The sequence below is a fragment of the Panulirus ornatus genome, chromosome 48, assembly GCF_036320965.1.
Source record: "Panulirus ornatus isolate Po-2019 chromosome 48, ASM3632096v1, whole genome shotgun sequence".
Taxonomy (NCBI): Eukaryota; Metazoa; Arthropoda; class Malacostraca; order Decapoda; family Palinuridae; genus Panulirus; species Panulirus ornatus.
This window is the reverse complement of record NC_092271.1, coordinates 5580815-5604581: the sequence shown is the minus strand read 5'-3', so window position 1 is coordinate 5604581 and position 23767 is coordinate 5580815. Positions and strand designations below refer to the sequence as shown.

General features: G+C 41.9%; 1 protein-coding gene across 1 annotated transcript in view; it reads left to right on the top strand.

Annotated features, from left to right (window-relative positions):
• tamo (PUB and ZnF_RBZ domain-containing protein tamozhennic) overlaps positions 1-23767 on the top strand; it is a 184796-nt gene that overhangs the window by 13151 nt on the left and 147878 nt on the right. The window contains 2 exon segments of the mRNA XM_071690509.1: positions 13168-13829; positions 13957-14156. Coding sequence (XP_071546610.1) covers positions 13190-13829; positions 13957-14156 — 840 coding nt within the window. The 5' untranslated portion in view covers positions 13168-13189.

The following is a 23767-nucleotide window of genomic DNA, read 5'->3' as shown; positions in this document are numbered from 1 at the left end:
TTTACTCTCAGCTTTCTTCTTCACACTCTTTACCAAACTCAGTCACCAGCTTCTGCAGTTTCTCACATGAATCAGCCACCAGCGCTGTATCATCAGCGAACAACAACTGACTCGCTTCCCAAGCTCTCTCATCCACAACAGACTGCATACTTGCCCCTTTTCCAAAACTCTTGCATTTACCTCCCTAACAACCCCATCCATAAACAAATTAAACAACCATGGAGACATCATGCACCCCTGCCGCAAACCAACATTCACTGAGAACCAATCACCATCCACTCTTCCTACACGTACACCTGCTTTACGTCCTTGATAAAAACTTTTCACTGCTTCTAACAACTTACCTCCCACACCATATATTCTCATTACCTTCCCCAGAGCATCTCTATCAACTCTATCATATGCCCTCTCCAGATCTAATTAATTTGTCCCTCAACCCTGTTGAACCTAATAACCTTGCTCTTATTCGCATTTACTCTCACCTTTCTCCTTTCACACACTTTACCAAACTCAGTCTTCAACCTCTGCAGTTTCTCACCCAACTCAGCCACCAGCACTGTATCATCAGCGAACAACAGCTGACTCACTTCCTAGGCCCTCTCATTCACAACAGACTGCATACTTGCCCTTTTCTCCAGAACACTTACATTCACCTCCCTAACTACCCCATCCATAAACAAATTGAACAACCATGAGGTCATCACGCACCCCTGCTACAAACCATCATTCATTGGGAACCAATCACTCTCCTCTCTTCCTACTCGTACACATGCCTTATATTCTTGGTAAAAACTTTTCTCTGCTTCTTGCAACTTACCTCCCTCACCATATACTCTTATAACCTTCCACAAAGCATCTCTATCAATCCTATCATAAACCTTCTCCAGATCCATAAATGCTATATACAAATCCATCTGGGCTATAGTTAGGGTTGTGCGGAGGAGGGTGGATGTGTTGGAAATGAAATGTTTGAGGACAATATGTGGTGTGAGGTGGTTTGATCAAGTATGTGATGAAAGGGTAAGAGAAATATGTGGTACTAAAATGAGTGTGGTTGAGAGAGAGTGTGTGTTTAAATGGTTTATTCACGTGGAGAGAATGAATGACGAAAGAAGGAAAGATTGACAAAGAGGATATACATGTCAGAGGTAGAGGGAACAAGGAGAAGCAGATGAAATTGGGGATAGAGGGATGGAGTGAAAATGATTTTGAGCAATCAGGGTGGGCCTGAACATACAGGAGGGTGAGAGGCATGCTAGGAATAGAGTGAATTGGAACGATGTGGTACACCGGGGTCGACGTGCTGTCAATAGTCTGAACCAGGGCATGTGAAGCATCTGGGGTAAACCATGGAAAGGTCTGTGGGGCCTTGATATGGAAAGGGAGTTGTGGTTTTGGTGCATTTCACATGACAATTAGAGACTGAGTGTGAACGAATGTGGCCTTTTTTGTCTTTTTGTAGTGCTACCTGGCTGGAGGGCAGAGGGATACTATTTCACATGTGATGAGGTGGTGACGGGAATGGATGAAGGCTGCAAGTATGAACATGCACATGTGTATATATGTATATGTATGTATATGTGCATGCGTGGGTGTTTATGTATGTACATGTGTATGTGGGTGGGTTGGGCCATTCCTCGTCTGTTTTCTTGCGCTACCTCACTAATACGGGAGACGGCTATTAAGTATGATGAATGTGAATAGATATTTTTCAAAGTTTAAAAAGAGAGATATACATAAGCTTATGTATGTAAGTAGGAGAGATGGCCAGAGAGCGTTATTGGATTACGTGTTAATTGATAGGTGCGCGAAAGAGAGACTTTTGGATGTTAATGTGCTGAGAGGTGCAACTGGAGGGATGTCTGATCATTATCTTGTGGAGGCGATGGTGAAGATATGTAGAGGTTTTCAGAAAAGAGGAGAGATTGTTAGGGTGAAGAGAGTGGTGAGAGTAAGTGAGCTTGGGAAGGAGACTTGTGTGAGGAAGTACCAGGAGGGACTGAGTACAGAATGGAAAAAGGTGAGAACAAAGGATGTAAGGGGAGTGAGGGAGGAATGGGATGTATTTAGGGAAGCAGTGATGGCTTGCGCAAGGGATGCTTGTGGCATGAGAAGCATAGGAGGTGGGCAGGTTAGAAAGGGTAGTGAGTAGTGGGATGAAGAAGAAAGATTGATAGTGAAAGAGAAGAGAGAGGCATTTGGACAGTTTTTGCAGGGAAATAATGCAAATGAGTGGGAGATGTATAAAAGAAAGAGGCAGGAGGTCAAGAAAAAGGTGCAAGTGGTGAAAAAGAGGGCAAATGAGAGTTGGGGTGAGAGAGTATCATTAAATTTTTGGGAGGATACAAAGATGTTTTGGAAGGAGGTAAATAAAGTGCGTAAGACAAGGGAACAAATGGGAACTTCAGTGAAGGGGGCTAATGGGGAGATGATAACAAGTAGTGGTGATGTGAGAAGGAGATAGAGTGAGTATTTTGAAGGTTTGTTTTATGTGTTTGATGATAGAGTGGCAGGTATAGGATGTTTGGTTGAGATGGTGTGCAAAGTGAGAGGGTTAGGGAGAATGATTTGGTAAACAGAGAATAGGTAGTAAAAGCTTTGCGGAATATAAAAGCCGGCAAAGCAGTGGGTTTGGATGTTTTGGAAGGAGGTAAATAAAGTGCGTAAGACAAGGGAACAAATGGGAACTTCAGTGAAGGGGGCTAATGGGGAGGTGATAACAAGTAGTGGTGATGTGAGAAGGAGATAGAGTGAGTATTTTGAAGGTTTGTTTTATGTGTTTGATGATAGAGTGGCAGGTATAGGATGTTTTGGTTGAGATGGTGTGCAAAGTGAGAGGGTTAGGGAGAATGATTTGGTAAACAGAGAATAGGTAGTAAAAGCTTTGCGGAATATAAAAGCCGGCAAAGCAGTGGGTTTGGATGGTATTGCAGTGGAATTTATTAAAAAAGGGGGTGACTGTATTGTTGACTGGTTGGTAAGGTTATTTAATGTATGTATGACTCATGGTGAGGTACCTGAGGATGGGAGGAATGCTTGCATATTGCCATTGTACAAAGGCAAAGGGGATAAAAGTGAGTGCTCAAATTACAGAGGTATAAGTCTGTTGAGTATTCCTGGGAAATTATATGGGAGGGTATTGATTGAGAGGGTGAAGGCATGTACAGAGCATCAGATTGGGGAAGAGCAGTGTGGTTTCAGAAGTGGTAGAGGATGTGTGGATCAGGTGTTTGCTTCGAAGAATGTATGTGGGAAATCCTTAGAAAAGCAAATGGATTTGTATGTAGCATTTATGGATCTGGAGAAGGCATATGATAGAGTTGATAGAGATGCTCTGTGCAAGGTATTAAGAATATATGGTGTAGGGGGCAAGTTGTTAGAAGCAGTGAAAGGTTTTTATTGAGGATGTAAGGCTTGTGTACATGTAGTAAGAGAGGAAAGTGATTGGTTCTCAGTGAATGTTGGTTTGCGGCAGGGGTGTGTGATGTCTTCATGATTGTTTAATTTGTTTATGGATGGGGTTGTTAGGGAGGTGAATGCAAGAGTTTTGGAAAGAGGGGCAAGTATGCAGTCTGTTGTGGATGAGAGAGCTTGGGAAGCGAGTCAGTTGTTGTTTGCTGATGATACAGCACTGGTGGCTGATTCATGTGAGAAACTGCAGGAGCTGGTGACTGAGTTTGGTAAGGTGTGTGAAAGAAGAAAGTTGAGAGTAAATGTGAATAAGAGCAAGCTTATTAGGTACAGTAGGGTGGAGGGACAAGTCAATTGGGAGGTAAGTTTGAATGGAGAAAAACTGGAGGAAGTGAAGTGCTTTAGATATCTGGGAGTGGATTTGGCAGTGGATAGAACCATGGAATCAGAAGTGGATCATGGGGTGGGGGAGGGGGCGAAAGTTCTGGGAGCGTTGAAGAATGTGTGGAAGTCGAGAACATTATCTTGGGAAGCTAAAATGGGTATGTTTGAAGGAATAGTGGTTCTAACAATGTTATATGGTTGCGAGGCAGTGGCTATAGATAGAGTTGTGTGGAGGAGGGTTGATGTGCTGGAAATGAGATGTTTGAGGACAGTATGTGGTGTGAGGTGGTTTGATTGAGTAAGTAATAATAGGGTAAGAGAGATGTGTGGAAATAAAAAGAGTGTGGTTGAGAGAGCAGAAGAGGGTGTTTTGAAATGGTTTGGCCACATGGAGAGAATGAGTGAGGAAAGGTTGACCAAGAGGATATATGTGTCAGAGGTGGAGGGAACGAGGAGAAGTGGGAGACCAAATTGGAGGTGGAAAGATGGAGTGAAAAAGATTTTGAGTGATTGGGGTCTAAACATGCAGGAGGGTTAAAGGCGTGCAAGGAATAGAGTGAATTGGAATGATGTGGTATACTGGGGTCGACAAGCTGTCATTGGATTGAACCAGGGCATGTGAAGGGTTTGGGGTAAACCATGGAAAGTTCTGTGAGGCTTGGATGTGGAAAGGGAACTGTGGTTTCAGTGCATTATACATGACAGCTAGAGACTGGGTGTGAACGAATGGGGCCTTTGTTGTCTTTTCCTAGCGCTACCTCGCTCACATGAGGGGAGAGGGAGTTGTTATTTCAACTGTGGCGGGGTGGCGATGGGAATGAATAAAGGCAGAGAGTATGAATTATATACGTGTGTATATGTATATGTCTGTGTGTATGTATATATATATATATATATATATATATATATATATATGTGCTGGAAATGAGATGTTTGAGGACAATGTGTGGTGTGAGGTGGTTTGATCGAGTGAGTAACGTAAGGGTAAGAGAGATGTGTGGAAATAAAAAGAGCGTGGTTGAGAGAGCAGAAGAGGGTGTTTTGAAGTGGTTTGGGCACATGGAGAGGATGAGTGAGGAAAGATTGACCAAGAGGTAGCGCAAGGAAACAGACGAAAGAAATGGCCCAACCCACCCCCATACACATGTATATACATACGTCCACACACGCAAATATACATACCTACACAGCTTTCCATGGTTTACCCCAGACGCTTCACATGCCCCGATTCAATCCACTGACAGCACGTCAACCCCGGTATACCACATCGCTCCAATTCACTCTATTCCTTGCCCTCCTTTCACCCTCCTGCATGTTCAGGCCCCGATCACACAAAATCTTTTTCACTCCATCTTTCCACCTCCAATTTGGTCTCCCTCTTCTCGTCGTTCCCTCCACCTCCAACACATATATCCTCTTGGTCAATCTTTCCTCACTCATTCTCTCCATGTGCCCAAACCATTTCAAAACACTCTCTTCTGCTCTCTCAACCACGCTCTTTTTATTTCCACACATCTCTCTTACCCTTACGTTACTCACTCAATCAAACCACCTCACACCACACATTGTCCTCAAACATCTCATTTCCAGCACATCCATCCTCCTGCGCACAACTCTATCCATAGCACAAGCCTCGCAACCATACAACATTGTTGGAACCACTATTCCTTCAAACATACCCATTTTTGCTTTCCGAGATAATGTTCTCGACTTCCACACATTCTTCAAGGCTCCCAGAATTTTCGCCCCCTCCCCCACCCTATGATCCACTTCCGCTTCCATGGTTCCATCCGCTGCCAGATCCACTCCCAGATATCTAAAACACTTCACTTCCTCCAGTTTTTCTCGATTCAAACTCACCTCCCAATTGACTTGACCCTCAACCCTACTGTACTTAATAACCTTGCTCTTATTCACATTTACTCTTAACTTTCTTCTTTCACACACTTTACCAAACTCAGTCACCAGCTTCTGCAGTTTCTCACATGAAGCAGCCACCAGCGCTGTATCATCAGCGAACAACAACTGACTCACTTCCCAAGCTCTCTCATCCCCAACAGACTTCATACTTGCCCCTCTTTCCAAAACTCTTGCATTTACCTCCCTAACAACCCCATCCATAAACAAATTAAACAACCATGGAGACATCACACACCCCTGCCGCAAACCTACATTCACTGAGAACCAATCACTTTCCTCTCTTCCTACACGTACACATGCCTTACATCCTCGATAAAAATTTTTCACTGCTTCTAACAACTTGCCTCCCACACCATATATTCTTGATACCTTCCACAGAGCATCTCTATCAACTCTATCATATGCCTTCTCCAGATCCATAAATGCTACATACAAATCCATTTGCTTTTCTAAGTATTTCTCACATACATTCTTCAAAGCAAACACCTGATCCACACATCCTCTACCACTTCTGAAACCACACTGCTCTTCCCCAATCTGATGCTCTGTACATGCCTTCACCCTCTCAATCAATACCCTCCCATATAATTTACCAGGAATACTCAACAAACTTATACCTCTGTAATTTGAGCACTCACTCACGTATATATATATATATATATATATATATATATATATATATATATATACGTTGAGATGTATAGATATGTATATTTGCGTGCATGCGCATGTGGGTGGGTTGGGCCATTCTTTCGTCTGTTTTCTTGCGCTACCTCGCAAACGTGGGAGACAGCGATAAAGCAAAAATGATGATAATAATTTTTCAAAGTAAACGCCTGATCCACCCATTCTCTACCACTTCTAAAACCACACTGCTCTTTCCCAATCTGATACTCTATATATGCCTTTACCCTCTCAATCAATATGCTCCCTTATAATTTCCCAGGAATACCCAACAAACTTATGCCTCTGTGGTATGAACACTCACCTTTATCCCCTTTGCCTTTGTACAGTAGCACTATGCATGCATTCTGCCAATCCTCAGGCACTTCACCATGATCCACATATACACTGAATATCCTTACCAACCAATCAACAACACAGCCACTCCCGTTTTCAATAGATTGCACTGCAGTACCATCCAAACCTGCTGTCTTGCTGGTTTTCATCTTCTGCAAAGCTTTCACTACCTCTTCTCTCTTTACCAAACCATTCTCTCTGACCCTCTCACTTCGCACACCACCCGGACCAAAGTACCCTATATCTGCCACTGTATCATTAAACACTTTTAACAAATCTTCAAAATACTCTTTTCATCTCCTTCTCACTTCATCACTACTTGTTATTACCTCCCCATTTGCCCCCTTCACTGATGTTCCCTTTTGCTCTCTTGTCTTATGCACATTATTTACCTCCTTCCAAAGCATCTTTTTATGCTCCCTAAAATTTAATAATACTATCTCACCTCAACTCTCATTTGCCCTCTTTTTTTACCTCTTGCACCTTTCTCTTGGCCTCCTGCCACTTTCTTTTATACAGCTCCCAGTCATTTGCACTCTCTCTCTGCAAGAATCGTCCAAATGCCTCTCTCTTCTCTTTCACTAGTAATCTTACTTCTTCATCCCACCACTCTACATTTTCTAATGTGCCCACCTCCCACCTTTCTCATGCCACATGCATCTTTTGCACAAGCCACCGCTGCATCCCTAAATACACCCCATTTCTCTCCTACTCCCCTCATGTCATTTGCTCTCACCTTTTGCCATTCTGCACTCAGTCTCTCTTGGTGCTTCCCCACGCAAGTCTCCTTTCCAAGCCTACTTACTCTCACCACTTTCTTCTCCCCAACATTCACTCTTCTTTTCTGAATACCTAGAAATCTTCACCTTCGCCTCCACAAGATAGCAATCAGACATCCCTCCAGCTGCCCCTCTCAGCACATTAATATCCAAAAGTCTCTCTTTTGCATGCCTATCAATTAACAAATAATCCAATAATGCCCTTTGACCATCTGTCCTACTTACATACATATACTTATGTATATCTCTCTTTTTAAACCAGGTATTCCCAATCACCATCCTTTTTCAGCACAGAAATCCACAAGCTCTTCACCATTTCCATTTACAACACTGAACACCCCATGTACACCAATTTTACTCTCAACTGCCACATTACTCACCTTTGCATTCAAATCACCCATCGCTATAACCCGGTCTCATGCATCAAAGCTGCTAACACACTCACTTAGCTGCTCCCAAAACACTTGCCTCTCATGATCTTTCTTCTCATGACCAGGTGCATAGGCACCAATAATCACCCATCTCTCTCCATCCACTTTCAGTTTTGCCCACATCAGTCTAGAACTTACTTTCTTACACCCTATCACATACTCCCACAACCAACCCCTGATTTTATTCCCAAGACATTCTCAAACCAATCTTCCCCTTTACCCTTGAGCTTTGGTTCACTCAGAGCCAAAACATCCAGGTTCCTTTCCACAAACATACTACTTATCTCTCATTTCTTCTCATCTTGGTTACATCCACACACATTCAGACTCCCCAGTCTGAGCCTTCGAGAAGGATGAAAACTCCTCGCTTGACTCCTTCTTCTGTTTCCCCTTTTAAGAATTTAATACTATACAGGATCAATGGGCATTTTGATTTTGTTGTCCAACTTATGCATGGCTGTAGACACTCATGGGAGTTTGCCGCTCATGTTGATATTGAACAAACCAGATGTAGACTTTGCCAACAAAGCTGCCTCCAAACCCTGCAACATTTTATATTTGAATCTTTTACCATTGTTGAGTTCAGAGATGATTTTTACCAAACATTTCAAGATATATGTAAAATTATATTCATGATAGTGTTCTACCTCTGATGCTTGAAAAGTATCATAATTTTGCACATCATTAATCATTCATTTCTTATATATCTTTATATGTAATCCTACCATTGTTGTTCAACTTTTATAAAATTCAGTTTCCATGTAAACTGCTGGATAATGTATTCAATGTTGCTCATTCCTTGTTAACACTTTCCTCATGAAGTAACCTATTCTGTATTTCTGTCATAGGAGCCCAGTCCCTGAAGCTTTTTGCAATCTTTATCCTCTTTTGCACCAGTGACCACATGATGGGATGCATTGTACAAAAAATAACCGTCCTTGTAGCAAAAATAGAAATTCACAACGAGAAACCACTTTCTCTAGATATATACTAGTCACACTCCTGTGTATACACTCTGGGCATCATCCAAGACAATAATCACTGTCTCATTATATGCCCATGATGCAAATATCATAAAGATTACTCATTTGGCCTGCACTCCCTGCACATAGACATATAAGTAACCATAAAGCACTAAGATGGGGTTGCTCTGCTTCCTCACCATTATCAGTGATGCCCTAAGGGACACAAACCACTGCTGGAAGTGTGTCAACAACTCCATCTTTGGCATTAATATCAACAACATCCTTCAGGAGGGGACTATTGCCTGTGATGGTACCATCATCCACACCAAGACTTTGATGATACGTATCAACCTGGGGGCAGACAACATCCTGCCCCTGATATCATACTAGGTCCTGACATCTTCTAGGTAGTTAGAGACTTCAAACTTATTGGTGTCACAATAGATGTTGGTTTAAACTGGAAGGGTCGTGTCAGCACTGTAATCAAACGTTCCTCAAACCATCTGTACCTTCTCCACTAACTGAAATCACTAGGCATTCTACGAGTTGATCTCAGGAATGTATATAGCATCATTCAACTTAAGCTCACCAATACCTCCCCAGCTTGGTCCCACTCACTAACAGCAAGACAGAGGGACCAGCTTGAAAGAGTGCAGAATAGGGCATGCAGAATCATCTTTATCCCATCTTATACCACCTACTAAGAGGCTATTGTAACTACTCATCACTTTATTTTCATCGTGTATAACGTATAGACAATAGTATTTATAAAATTTCATGTTCATCTGCCACCCGGACTATCAAGATGTGCCTCACTCATATGCTTCAAACATAGAAATATCCAGCCCACATTGATCTTAAGCTCCTTAGTGATTAGTTAACTAGTTACCATTAAGACCTCCAAGTTCTGTAATATCTATAAAATCTCAAGAGTGTATTTTCAGCAGAATGGCTGCCTAAATTATATAAACCTTTATTTGTTCATTTATCTAACACTTTATGATCTATGATCTTGATCATTGGTTGTGGTCAGCTTCTAAGTGCAGCAAGAGCTTCATAAAGATAGAAGTTTTAGTGCTATTGTAAGCAAATGAAATGGGATGATGTGATCAGAGAGATGTCTAACACAATGGGAAACCCTGCTTAGTACCAAAACATAGGAGTGTGTTGAAGTCATAACCACATGGTACTTCTGATATGCAAGAGATCCTTACGAGCAAATAGAAAGCACAAAACACCAAAGGTAGAATGAAAAGATGAGCACTATACAGATGAAAAAGAAAATTGCAGAACTTCTAAAAAAGCCACACCTCACCCTGCAAAGGTAAGAAAACCAAATGAATGAAATGATGGACACAGACCATAAACTCAAAATGTCATATGAAACTCAGGAAAGAGAATACATGGAAAGAGCCATTGATGAAATACCCCAAAATACTTTCATGCAGAATGCAAATTGAGGATGACAAAATACATTGGTCTGTATGAAATAGAAGGGGGTACTTTTGCAGTGACGGCTAGGATGGGGCTGAGACTAAATATGAAATTGAATACCTTAACAGACTTCTAAACACTAAAACCCCTATCCCAGACATAACAAATATCATCACCTCACTACAGGAGTTTGAGAGGGCCATTTAGAGCATGCTCCTGACTCTGTCCCAGGATGGGACTCTTGGAACATGCTTTTCTTAAGGAAATACAAAATTCCTCTTGCATGAGCACTGTATATCCTCTGGAGAAAAAGTGTAGATTCTTTTATCATCCCAAAGGGTTTGAAACTCACTCACAATACCCTGCAACACAAAGATAGAAGTAAAGCAATCCAAAAGAGTTTCACATCCAACATTATTGAAATCTTCAAGAGAGTCCTAAGAGGCAAACTGTCTAAATTTATTGGTTTCACCAATCTATATAACCAAGAACAACATGTTTTCAGGGCAGGAAGATCTTACCTCTCATAGTTGCTTGACTGACCACTTTGATAAAGAGTCTCTGGAAAACAAAAGAAATGTTGATGTGATTTACACAGATTTTGCAAAAATTTATGATAAATGTGACCAGAGTCTAATAGCACATAAGATGTATAAGATGGTAATAAGAAAAATTGCGAGATGAATATGCAGAAGTTCCTTGCCAATCAAAGTAGTTAATGTTGCTTGAAGATCTGTGGTTGGCAAAACCATAGTTGGCAAGGTACAGGGCCTGCAAGAGATGGGGGGATTAGGTTTCCAAGAGTGACCCTTGAGATACATAGCTTAAGTCTTATAGGAAACATTTCAGGATTAAAGATAATCATGTTTTACTTTAAAGACATTATTCTTATTCCACAAAAGTACAAATGAATTTTGTACAAAACAAAACTCTTACATTACAAATAATGACAGTATGTCATCACTTATGTTACTCCCCTCAAAGCAACCATCCATTTAAGCCACAAAAAAAGCTACTTCAGTGCCCGCCCAGGAAACACCATCTGGTTACAACACTTCAGTTGCCTCTTTCAAGAAATGGTGGTCAGCTGGATCAGGCCACGGGCAGCCTGCAGCCACATGACACTTGCCCAATGCTTTTGTTTTTTCTTTCTTTCATATTTGTTCATCATTTACCTAGTTAGCAAGGTAGCACCAGGAAAAGACAAAGATAAGGCCTCATTCACTTGCATCCATTTTCTGGCTTTCATGTATAAATGAACCGACTAAAACCACATCTCCCTGTCCTTGGTCAGGCCTAGTGTACTTGCATCTCCTCCTTTTCCTCATATTTGTATTTCACAATGTTGCTAACATGAGTCACAGTTTCATATCACCCTTTGCAGATGATACTAGAATAATTATAAAAGTCACATCAGGAGAGGATGCTGATAGGCTTCAAAGAGATATGTATTATGCCCTTCACTTGGCCATTGAGAGCAACAAGCTTCTCAATGGGGTTAAGTATAAACTCCTCCACTGTGGTGAAAATGAAGAAATTAAAACCAATACAGGATACTGGATGGACACAGAGTGCCATACATGAACTTTCAGTAAGCACAATGGAACTGCATTTGCCTCCTCCATGAGGTTGGTGAGCTGGATCCTTCAGACTTTCAGGACTAGAAAAACCAGTGATCATACTTTTCAAGGCACTGATTTTCTCATGAATAGAACATTTCTTTGTTGTAATGCACCCTTCAAGACGAGCAAATTTGGAGAATTAGAAAACATTTAGAGATCTTTCATTGCCCACATTGTCATCGTATTTGAACTAAATTATTGGGAACAGCAGAAATCATTGAGCCTGTACTCCCTGGAGTACAGATGTTAGAGGTATATTGTCATTTATACTTGTACCTAGAAAATCCTGGAATGCATGGTCCCCAACATACGCTTGGATATACCTTTCTGTTGGTATGACAGGCATGAAAGACTAAGATACTAACATTGAAATAAAAAAGTTTGATATCCACAAAAAAGGAAGAACTCTTTAGCAATAATCAGAAACACCATGGGATGTGCAGTGGATAAGTTTAAGAGTGCCTAGGACAAATGTTTGCAAAGTGTGCTAAACCAGCCAAGCTGTAGGGGCTACTTAGGCCTGCAGACTGGCTTCCAACTGCTTTGTTGACCAGTGACCCACTCTATTAACCTAGGACCAGCCCAGGCTTTAGGGGTAGAGGACCCTCACCCTCACATTTACTTCACTCTTCACCCATCCATAAACAGATTAAACAGCCGTGGTGACATCACATTCTGTTGATGTTGACCCATCTTTACTTGGAACCAATTGCTGTACTCCCATCTCACTGGCACACATACCTTACTGATTCATAGCACCTTCCATTTTTCCTCTCTCTCAACTCAGTTATACACTTTTTCCAGTTCCACAAGTGCCACTTATCCTGCTCTTTCTCCAAGTATTTCTCAAACAAATTCTTTCGTACAAATTCCTGGTGCGCAAATCCTCTACCACTCCTGAGGACACATTGACTCTTTCCTGATCTATTACGGTATGCATGCCACCATTCTCTTAGTCACTTTTCTCCTATACAGTTTACCAGGTATGCGTAACAGATTTGTATGTCTATAATGTGACCATTTACATTTATTTCCCATGTTTTGTTAAAAGTGCTTGTATGCTCTTATCTGCCCCATGTAAATGGGAGAGATGTTACAAAGATTAGATTGATATTTAGCTCAATCCGTAAAAGAACTTGATGATTTTGGTAGAGGCAAGGGTCTGAACATATTGTCCACATATATTGTGTTATATTTTCAGATGGTCTGGAGTGCGTGACCACATGACGATGTACCATATGGCAATGCCTCCCCATATGGGGGGTCCCCATCCCCCCACTGTTCACTCCCCTCTATTTTCCTCCCCTATCCTTCCCCCACCAATGCCCCACAATTATGCCATGCATGCTTTTCCCCAAACTCATATACCTCACCCACCTCACTCAGGTCATCAGCCTCATTCCACTCACCAGTCCCACCCTGGCCACTCAACTTCAGCAGCAGCAGCAGCAGTTGCTGCTGCTACTAGTGTATCTCTACCGATAGGTTCTGGAAATTCTGCCATGCTAACCCACCCTTCACCTATGCTTTCTCAGCCTTCACCAGTATACCCACCACAAAGCTCTGTTTATGTCAATCCTTACCTTAGCCCACAGCTACCTCACACTCATACTCATTCCCATCCTCCTCACCAACACCCATCGAATGTGGTTTATGGGGTGCCTTCAGGTATGCCTGGAGGCCCGCCTCCTGGGATATTGCCATCCCAGCAGTCTAGCAGTCAGACAGCTTCCCCAGCACTGCCTTCAGGCCCAGTGATGTCAGTTGATGAAGAGCTGATGGAGGAAATGACTACTTTGCACCTTGGATATATTGAAACAGAAGATTCCCCTCACAAACTTGAACAACGAGAGAAACTGGAAAGTGAGTGAATCGTATATGTTTTAGTAGACTTGACCATCATAAATTCAATATTTAGCTGCTATATTTATATATTCACCCACCAAATTGTGTTGATATTAATACAAATTGTTTTCCCTTAATCCTGAAGGAGTGATAATGGAATATTTGGCAATCACTCCTCATTCCCGCAAGTTTATGTTCCACCAAACATCTGAGGTACTGGAGACCAGTATCAACACCATCAGTGATTTTAGTGCATATAGTGCAGCATGTGCATTTGATGCCCTGGCCCAGTATGCTGCTAACCTCATTACACAACCATGGAGAAGAGAATTTCGAGAGATTACGGTTAGTTTCTTAGGAAAGTGATATTTTTACTATAGTTTATTGCATCATTTGCACAAGACCCCATTGAACTTAAGGTGTTTTTATGGGACAGTATGATTACACTGGGTATGACCTCCACTTTCAGACAAATAGCTTTATTTTGTTAACATTTACTTTCTGTACTCTCATCCTGCTCACATCTCTAGGTTAACTAATTATTCAGTGCTGTTCCTCCTGTGATATGCTTGATAAAACATTATCTTTTTATGCTTCAGTTGATTTGTGTTTATACCTCCAAATGATTAACTTGATCAGAACAGGAGTGTGGTAGAATGATAGTTAATTTAGAGTTAAAGGGCTGGAAGGTTGCTGTAGTCATTTGCATTGGAGGAGGATGTTCAGAGGATGTTTGAACAAGGTAAATAGTCTCGGTGTAATACCATATTGAACAGGGAAAAACCACTGCTTATGATGGAGTTTGATATTTTGAGGAAATACAGGGACCTCTTGATTTATTCACATTTGATATAAGCCATTTTTAGAAGAATGGTTCATTCACTTTTTTTTTGTTATGTTGGCTTAAGATTCTGATAACACAGTCATCTTTGGGCTGACAGTACTATGATGTGGTATTGCCAGTGCTGTGCAAGAAGCACACGTATGCAGGGTGTGGAAAGGGGCTACAGTCACATAGTGCTATAGTATTTTGTGCTGCATTATATTGTATATTGTATGTGTTTTGCCTCTTGCTGACTATTTGTGATAGACGATGGAGGTGAATGCCAAGAATGGAGCATTAATCAGTGCAACTAAGACCTCATATTCCTGAAGTTTTATTATGGAGAGAATGGAACTCGTTCATTGATGACTACCTTCTTTAGTAATTCCTTCCTTTACGAACCTCTCCATCAGCACCAACAATTACTTTAAGAACAGCAGTTTGTTATTTTTCGTCTTTATTGATAGGATTAATTGTACAGTGTGCATTTTATAGTATTTTATATTTCCTGGTGTGTGTATACTCTAGTTATTCAGTGGTATGATATTTATTACTGTCTTAATAACGAAACCCCCAATCTCCACTACTAATGTTATTCGATTTATGCGACCATTTTAAAGAATGTTCTGTCACATAGATTCAGAGGTCTGTTTACTAAGAATAGCTCTGGAAAAGAAGAATTAAGAACAGATCAACATAGTAGAGGAATTTATGTGTTCACAGAGTTTTGGTGAATGAGAAGAAAAACTTGTGAAAGGGGCATGCTCGATGGATGAGGTAGTAGAGTAATGGCTCCTCCCATGACCCCTACAGATTTAAGGCATACTCCAATTACACTTTATTGTGTAACTGCCACCAGTGAGAGGTAGGGCTCAGGTGGTAGTGTATTGGTCCCTCTCAGTACCTCAGCTAACTCAAGGATTTTCCCATCTCCCACCCATGGAGCAACCCATTAGGTAGTGGGTTGTTGACAACAGCTTCCTAGGGTGGTACTACCGTCCTAGCTGAGGAGCTTTAAAGTAGTGTCTGGAACCATCTTAGGCTGTCCATATCAAGATTACTAGTCTTACTGTCTGTCTCATCAAAATGGGACTACTGGTCTCGTCCTACCATCTTCTTCTTACAGACACCATACACGTAGTAAAACCTTGCTTATTATTATTCCTTTTTTTTCATATAAGCACTTTTGTCAGTTCGTGTCCACTCTAACACTTATATGCATCACCATGATAGAGTCCGTCAGATCTTTGGCCTCTAGTCCCTGTCATCATGGGGTGCTAAGAATCTCGGGTGTTCTGCCTTACTTTACTGCCAGTGGCAGTAGTAGTAATGGCCCCTCCCATAACCTTTCTCTCTCTATTAGATCTTCATCTTTTTCTGTTCACTATGCCAACATTTGTGGTCTCTAGTAACCTGTCCTCAGTTGCACACCATCTGTTTAGTACCGCTCATAGTATCTTACTTTTGTCTGAGACTCAGTTGTCTGATGATGTTCTCTGGTTCTTTTTTCATATCTAACTATGACTTCCACTTACGAAACCAGTTCATAGGTGGTTATTTATTTATTTATTTTGCTTTGTCGCTGTCTCCCGCGTCAGCAATGTAGTGCAAGGAAACAGACGATAGAATTACCCAACCCACCCACATACACATGTATATACATACACGTCCACACACGCAAATATACATACCTATACATCTCAATGTATACATATATATACACACACAGACATATACATATATACACATGTACATAATTCATACAGTCTGCCTTTATTCATTCCCATCGCCACTCCGCCACACATGAAATAACAACCCCCTTCCCCCTCATGTGCGTGAGGTAGAGCTAGGAAAAGACAACAAAGGCCTCATTTGTTCACGCTCAGTCTCTAGCTGTCATGTGATAATGCACCGAAACCACAGCTCCCTTTCCACATCCAGGCCCCTTAGAACTTTCCATGGTTTACCCCAGACGCTTCACATGCCCTGATTCAATCCATTGACAGCACGTTGACCCCGGTATACCACATCGTTCCAATTCACTCTATTCCTTGCACACCTTTCACCCTCCTGCATGTTCAGGCCCCAATCACTCAAAATCTTTTTCACTCCATCTTTCCACCTCCAATTTGGTCTCCCCCTTCTCCTCGTTCCCTCCACCTCTGACACATATATCCTCTTTGTCAGTCTTTCCTCACTCATTCTCTCCATGTGACCAAACCACTTCAAAACACCCTCTTCTGCTCTCTCAACCACGCTCTTTTTATTACCACACAACTCTCTTACCCTATTATTACTTACTCGATCAAACCACCTCACACCACATGTTTTCCTCAAACATCTCATTTCCAGCATATCCACCCTCCTCCGCACAACTCTATCCATAGCCCACGCCTCCCAACCATACAACATTGTTGGAACCACTATTCCTTCAAACATACCCATTTTTGCTTTTCGAGATAATGTTCTTGACTTCCACTCATTCTTCAACGCTCCCAGAATTTTTTCCCCCTCCCCCACCCTATGATTCACTTCTGCTTCCATGGCTCCATCCACTGCCAAATCCACTCCCAGATATCTAAAGCACTTCACTTCCTCCAGTTTTTCTCCATTCAAACTTACCTCCCAATTGACTTGACCCTCAAGCCTACTGTACCTAATAACCTTGCTCTTATTCACATTTACTCTCAGCTTTCTTCTTTCACACACTTTACCAAACTCAGTCACCAGCTTCTGCAGTTTCTCACATAAATCAGCCACCAGTGCTGTATCATCAGCGAACAACAACAGACTCACTTCCCAAGCTCTCTCATCCACAACAGACTGCATACTTGCCCCTCTTTCCAAAATTCTTGCATTCACCTCCCTAACAACCCCATCCATAAACAAATTAAACAACCATGGAGACATTACACACCCCTGCCACAAACCTACATTCACTGAGAACCAATCACTTTCCTCTCTTCTTACACGTACACATGCCTTACATCCTCGATAAAAACTTTTCACTGCTTCTAACAACTTGCCTCCCACACCATGTATTCTTAATACCTTCCACAGAGCATCTCCATCAACTCTTATCATATGCCTTCTCCAGATCCATAAATGCTACATACAAATCCATTTGCTTTTCTAAGTATTTCTCACATACATCCTTCAAAGCAAACACCTGATCCACACATCCTCTACCACTTCTGAAACCACACTGCTCTTCCCCAATCTGATGCTCTGTACATGCCTTCACCCTCTCAGTCAATACCCTCCCATATAATTTCCCAGGAATACTCAACAAACTTATACCTATGTAATTTGAGCACTCACCTTTGTCCCCTTTGCCTTTGTACAATGGCACTATGCAAGCATTCCGCCAATCCTCAGGCACCTCACCATGAATCATCTTCTTCTTCATACTATTCGCCATTTCCCACATTAGCGAGGTAGCGTTAAGAACAGAGGACTGGGCCTTAGAGGGAAGATCCTCACCTGGCCCCCTTCTCTGTTCCTTCTTTTGGAAAGAAAAAAAAAAAGATTAATAGGGGAGGATTTCCAGCCCCCCGCTCCCTTCCCTTTTAGTCGCCTTCTACGACACGCAGGGAATACGTGGGAAGTATTCTTTCTCCCCTATCCCCATGAATCATACATATATTAAATAACCTTACCAACCAGTCAACAATACAGTCACCCCCTTTTTTAATAAATTCCACTGCAATACCATCCAAACCCGCTGCCTTGCTGGCTTTCATCTTCCACAAAGCTTTTACAACCTCTTCTTTGTTTACCAAATAATTTTCCCTAACTCTCTCACTTTGCACACCACCTCGACCAAAACACCCTATATCTGCCACTCTTATCATCAAACACATTCAACAAACCTTCTGAATACTCACTCCATCTCCTTTTCACATCACCACTACTTGTTATCACTTCCCCATTAGCCCCCTTCACTGAAGTTCCCATTTGTTCCCTTGTCGTACGCACTTTATTTCCCCTCTTTCCAAAACATCTTTTTATTCTCCCTAAAATTTAATGATACTCTCTCACCCCAACTCTCATTTGCCCTCTTTTTCACCTCTTGCACCTTTCTCTTGACCTCCTGCCTCTTTCTTTTATACATCTCCCACTGATTTTCATAATTTCCCTGCAAAAACTGTCCAAATGCCTCTCTCTTCTCTTTCACTAATAATCTTACTTCTTCATCCCACGACTCGCTACCCTTTCTAATCTGCCCAGCCCCCCACGCTTCTCATGCCACAAGCATCTTTTGCGCAAGCCATCACTGCTTCCCTAAATACATCCCATTCCTCCTTTGTTCTCACCTTTTTCCATTCTGCACTCAGCCTCTCCTGGTACTTCCTCACACAAGTCTCTTTCCCAAGCTCACTTACTCTCACCACTCTCTTCACCCCAACATTCTCTCTTCTTTTCTGAAAACCTCTACAAATCTTCACCTTTACCTCCACAAGATAATGATCAGACATCCCTCCAGTTGCACCTCTCAGCACATTAACATCTTTTGCGTGCCTATCAATTAACATGTAATCCAATAATGCTCTCTGGCTATCTCTCCTACTTACATACGTATACTTATGTATATCTCTTCTTTTTAAACCAGGTATTCTCAATCACCAGTCCTTTTTCAGCACATAAATCTACAAGCTCTTCACCATTTCCATTTACAACACTGAACACCCCATGTATACCAATTATTCCCTCAACTGCCACATTACTCACCTTTGCATTCAAATCACCCATCACTATAACCTGGTCTCGTGCATCAAAACCACTAACACACTCATTCAGCTGTTCCCAAAACACTTGCCTCTCTTGATCTTTCTTCTCATGCACATGTGCATATGCACCAATAATCACCTATCTCTCTCCATCAACTTTCAGTTTTACCCATGTCAATCTAGAGTTTACTTTCTTACACTCTGTCACACTCCCACCACTCCTGTTTCAGGAGTAGTGCTACTCCTTCCCTTGCTCTTGTCCTCTCACTAACCCCTGACTTTACTCCCAAGACATTCCCAAACCACTCTTCCCCTTTACCCTTGAGCTTCGTTTCACTCAGAGCCAAAACATCCAGGTTCCTTTCATCAAACATAATACCTATCTCTCCTTTTAACTCATCTTGGTTACATCCACACACATTTAGACACCCCAATCTGAGCCATCGAGGAGGATGAGCACTCCCCGCGTGACTCCTCCTTCTGTTTCCCCCTTTTAGAAAGTTAAAATACAAGGAGGGGAGGGTTTCTAGACCCCCGCTCCCGTCTCCTTTAGTCGCCTTCTACGTCACGTGAGGAATGCGTGGGAAGTATTCTTTCTCCCCTATCCCCAGGGATAAGGTGGTGTTTATGCTTATTCCAACATCAACACATCTGTTGCATGCCTCAAGGACCTTGAGTCTCCAAACTTTGTTCAGCATAGGAGGGAAGAGTACAAAATATGTAAGTGGAATGTTAAGAAGCTGGTAGAGGAAAGCAAAGAAAGAGTAGATGAAGATTTTGGAAGAAAGTTAAGTGAAAAGTTTCAGGATAATAGAAACTCTACTGGAAGGAGGTAAAAAAGTAAAGAGGTGGATGTAAGAATGGAAGTTTTGATGTGATAAGTAGGAAAGGGGAATTGCTGAATCAAAAGGAGGAAGTGAAAGGAAGATGGAAAGAGTATTTTGAAAAACTGATGAATGTGGGAGAAGGTTAGGCAGCAGTTGTTACATGCATGGATATGGAGGAGGGAAGGAAGGGGATACAAGTGCAGAGGCCTACAGCTAAGAGGGAGGTAAGAAGGGCAATAATGATGATGAAGATAGGAAAGGCACGTGGAGTGGATGGGATTATGGCTGAAATGCTGAAGTATGAAGGAGAAAGTGTGATAGAGGGGATGCATCTTTTATGTAATTTAGCATGGAAATAGAAGGTTGTGCCTGAGGATTGGGTGAAAACTATTATTGTTCCTTTATTCAAAGAAAAGGTTGTAAGAATGTATGTAGCAATTGACAGAGTGATGGAAGTGATTGAATGCAGAATAAGTGAAGAACTAGGAGGTTTTAGGAAAGGTAGTAGGGAGTATGTGGATCAGATTTTTGTAATAAAGATGACTGTGGAAAAGTATTTAGGGAAAGGTAAGAAGTTGTATGCATCTTGTATGGATCTGGAGAAAGCTTTTGACACAGTCAAGTGGAATGCATTGTGGGATGTGTTAAGGATACATGGTATGGGGTGAAAACTGTTGGATGGTGAAAACTGTTGGATGGTGTAAAAGCCTTCTGTAGAGGAGCAAATGCATGTGTAAAAGTGGATGGAGAGTTGAGCAAAAGTTTTGGGATACATGTAGGTGTGAGGCAGGGATGTGTAATGTAATTTTGGCTTTTTAATACATATATGAATGGAGATTTAAGAGGGATGAAAGCAAAACTAAGGAAAAGGGGTGCAGAGATGGAGTTTGGCAGAGATAAGGTGGCTAGTGGCATGCCTGGTTGCGGATGATAATGTGTTATTTGCGAAGATTGAAGAGGAGTTGCAGAAGATTGTAAGCGTGTTTTATGATGTGGGTAAGCATTGGATATTGAAGGTAAATGCAAGTAAAAGTAAAGTGATAGTGTATGAAAGGAAACGAAGTGAAAGTATAGATTTGTAAAACCATATAGAGTGAAAGAAGAAAGTGTATGATATTGTGCTTTGGATAAGGGGGGGGAAATACTAGTTGAAGTGAGGGAATTTAAGTATCTAGGAGCTGTCTTGGGTAAGTATGGTGATATGAAAGGAGAGATAAGGGAGAGAGCAGTAAGGGTAGAAGAGTCATTGGGTTCCTTAATAGAATTATGAAGGGTAAAGGTGTAAGTATGGAAGTGAAGAGAGGATTAAGGGATAGCGTTGTCCTCCCTACCCTGACTATGCAGCCAAAACATAGATGTGCAGTGAGGCAAAGATGTGGTATGGCAAAGAATGCAAAGGGTGTGGATTGTGGGGTGGTAGAATGGATGAAACGTGATACTTTGAGGTGGTTTGGGCATGTCGAAAGAATGCAAGACTGGGAATTTACATGGAGAGTGTATGATAGTACAATTAAATGGGTTGGTGTGAATGGAAGACCACCTTTAATGTGGGCTAATAGGGTGGTGGAATACTGAAAGGAGAGAAACATAGAGGAAGAATGCATGGAATGGTGTATGCAAAGGAGGCATATAAGGACAGGGATAAGTGGAGTCTCTTTTTGCCATGACCACCCCTTGATGGGAGTCCCTGTAGGGAACTGATGTCAGAGTTATAGATAGATAGATGAATCGATAGATAGATGGTCTGTCTTCCTACTTCCACACTTTTTCTGTGTTTTGCCTCTTACTCTCCTAATTATACAAATTTATATCCTTTTTGAACTATCTAAACTCCTGCCATGAGACTATGACATCCTCTCACCCGCAAGCCGAGATCCTCTGCTTCAGGGATTTCAACATTTACCATAAGGAATGGTTGAATGCCTACCATATGGATGGTGGAGGAATTAAAGCCCTCACATTCTCCATTCTCAATGATTTAGAGCAAATTATATCCCACCCTACCCATATTCTTGACCTCTTTGACCAATATTCTAATATTCCGGATATGTTTTTCTCCCTAGTCCATCCTGCTGTAAATGCACAATCTCACCCCCAGTTGGTTCATCTAATTACACACTCATAAATGTATCTATTCTAATGGCACCTCCCCCTCCATCAGCCCCTTCTAAGCATAGATACTGACACCTTTACCAAGCTGACTAGAATTACTTGTGTCACTTCTTTTCTGACTTTCCATGGATGAATTACTGTCTCTTATGTGGTGATGCTTGTCTCCACCAAACACATAGCAGAGATTATTCTTGTGGGAATATTTTTTTTATTTTTTTATTATACTTTGTCGCTGTCTCCCGCGTTTGCGAGGTAGCGCAAGGAAACAGACGAAAGAAATGGCCCAACCCCCCCCATACACATGTATATACACACGTCCACACACACAACTATACATACCTACACAGCTCTCCATGGTTTACCCCAGACGCTTCACATGCCTTGATTCAATCCACTGACAGCACGTCAACCCCGGTACACCACATCGCTCCAATTCACTCTATTCCTTGCCCTCCTTTCACCCTCCTGCATGTTCAGGCCCCGATCACACAAAATCTTTTTCACTCCATCTTTCCACCTCCAATTTGGTCTCCCTCTTCTCCTCGTTCCCTCCACCTCCGACACATATATCCTCTTGGTCAATCTTTCCTCACTCATTCTCTCCATGTGCCCAAACCACTTCAAAACACCCTCTTCTGCTCTCTCAACCACGCTCTTTTTATTTCCACACATCTCTCTTACCCTTACGTTACTCACTCGATCAAACCACCTCACACCACACATTGTCCTCAAACATCTCATTTCCAGCACATCCATCCTCCTGCGCACAACTCTATCCATAGCCCACGCCTCGCAACCATACAACATTGTTGGAACTACTATTCCTTCAAACATACCCATTTTTGCTTTCCGAGATAATGTTCTCGACTTCCACACATTCTTCAAGGCCCCCAGAATTTTCGCCCCCTCCCCCACCCTATGATCCACTTCCGCTTCCATGGTTCCATCCGCTGCCAGATCCACTCCCAGATATCTAAAACACTTCACTTCCTCCAGTTTTTCTCCATTTAAACTCACCTCCCAATTGACTTGACCCTCAACCCTACTGTACCTAATAACCTTGCTCTTATTCACATTTACTCTTAACTTTCTTCTTCCACACACTTTACCAAACTCAGTCACCAGCTTCTGCAGTTTCTCACATGAATCAGCCACCAGCGCTGTATCATCAGCGAACAACAACTGACTCACTTCCCAAGCTCTCTCATCCCCAACAGACTTCATACTTGCCCCTCTTTCCAAAACTCTTGCATTGGCCTTTGTTGTATTTTCCTAACGCTACCTCGCGCACATGCGGGGGGAGGGGGCTGTTATTTCATGTGTGGCGGGGTTGCGATGGCAATGAATAGAGGCATACAGTATGAATTATGCACATGTATATATATGTATATGTCTGTGTGTGTATATATATGTATACGTTGAGATGTATAGGTATGTATATTTGCGTGTGTGGACGTGTATGTA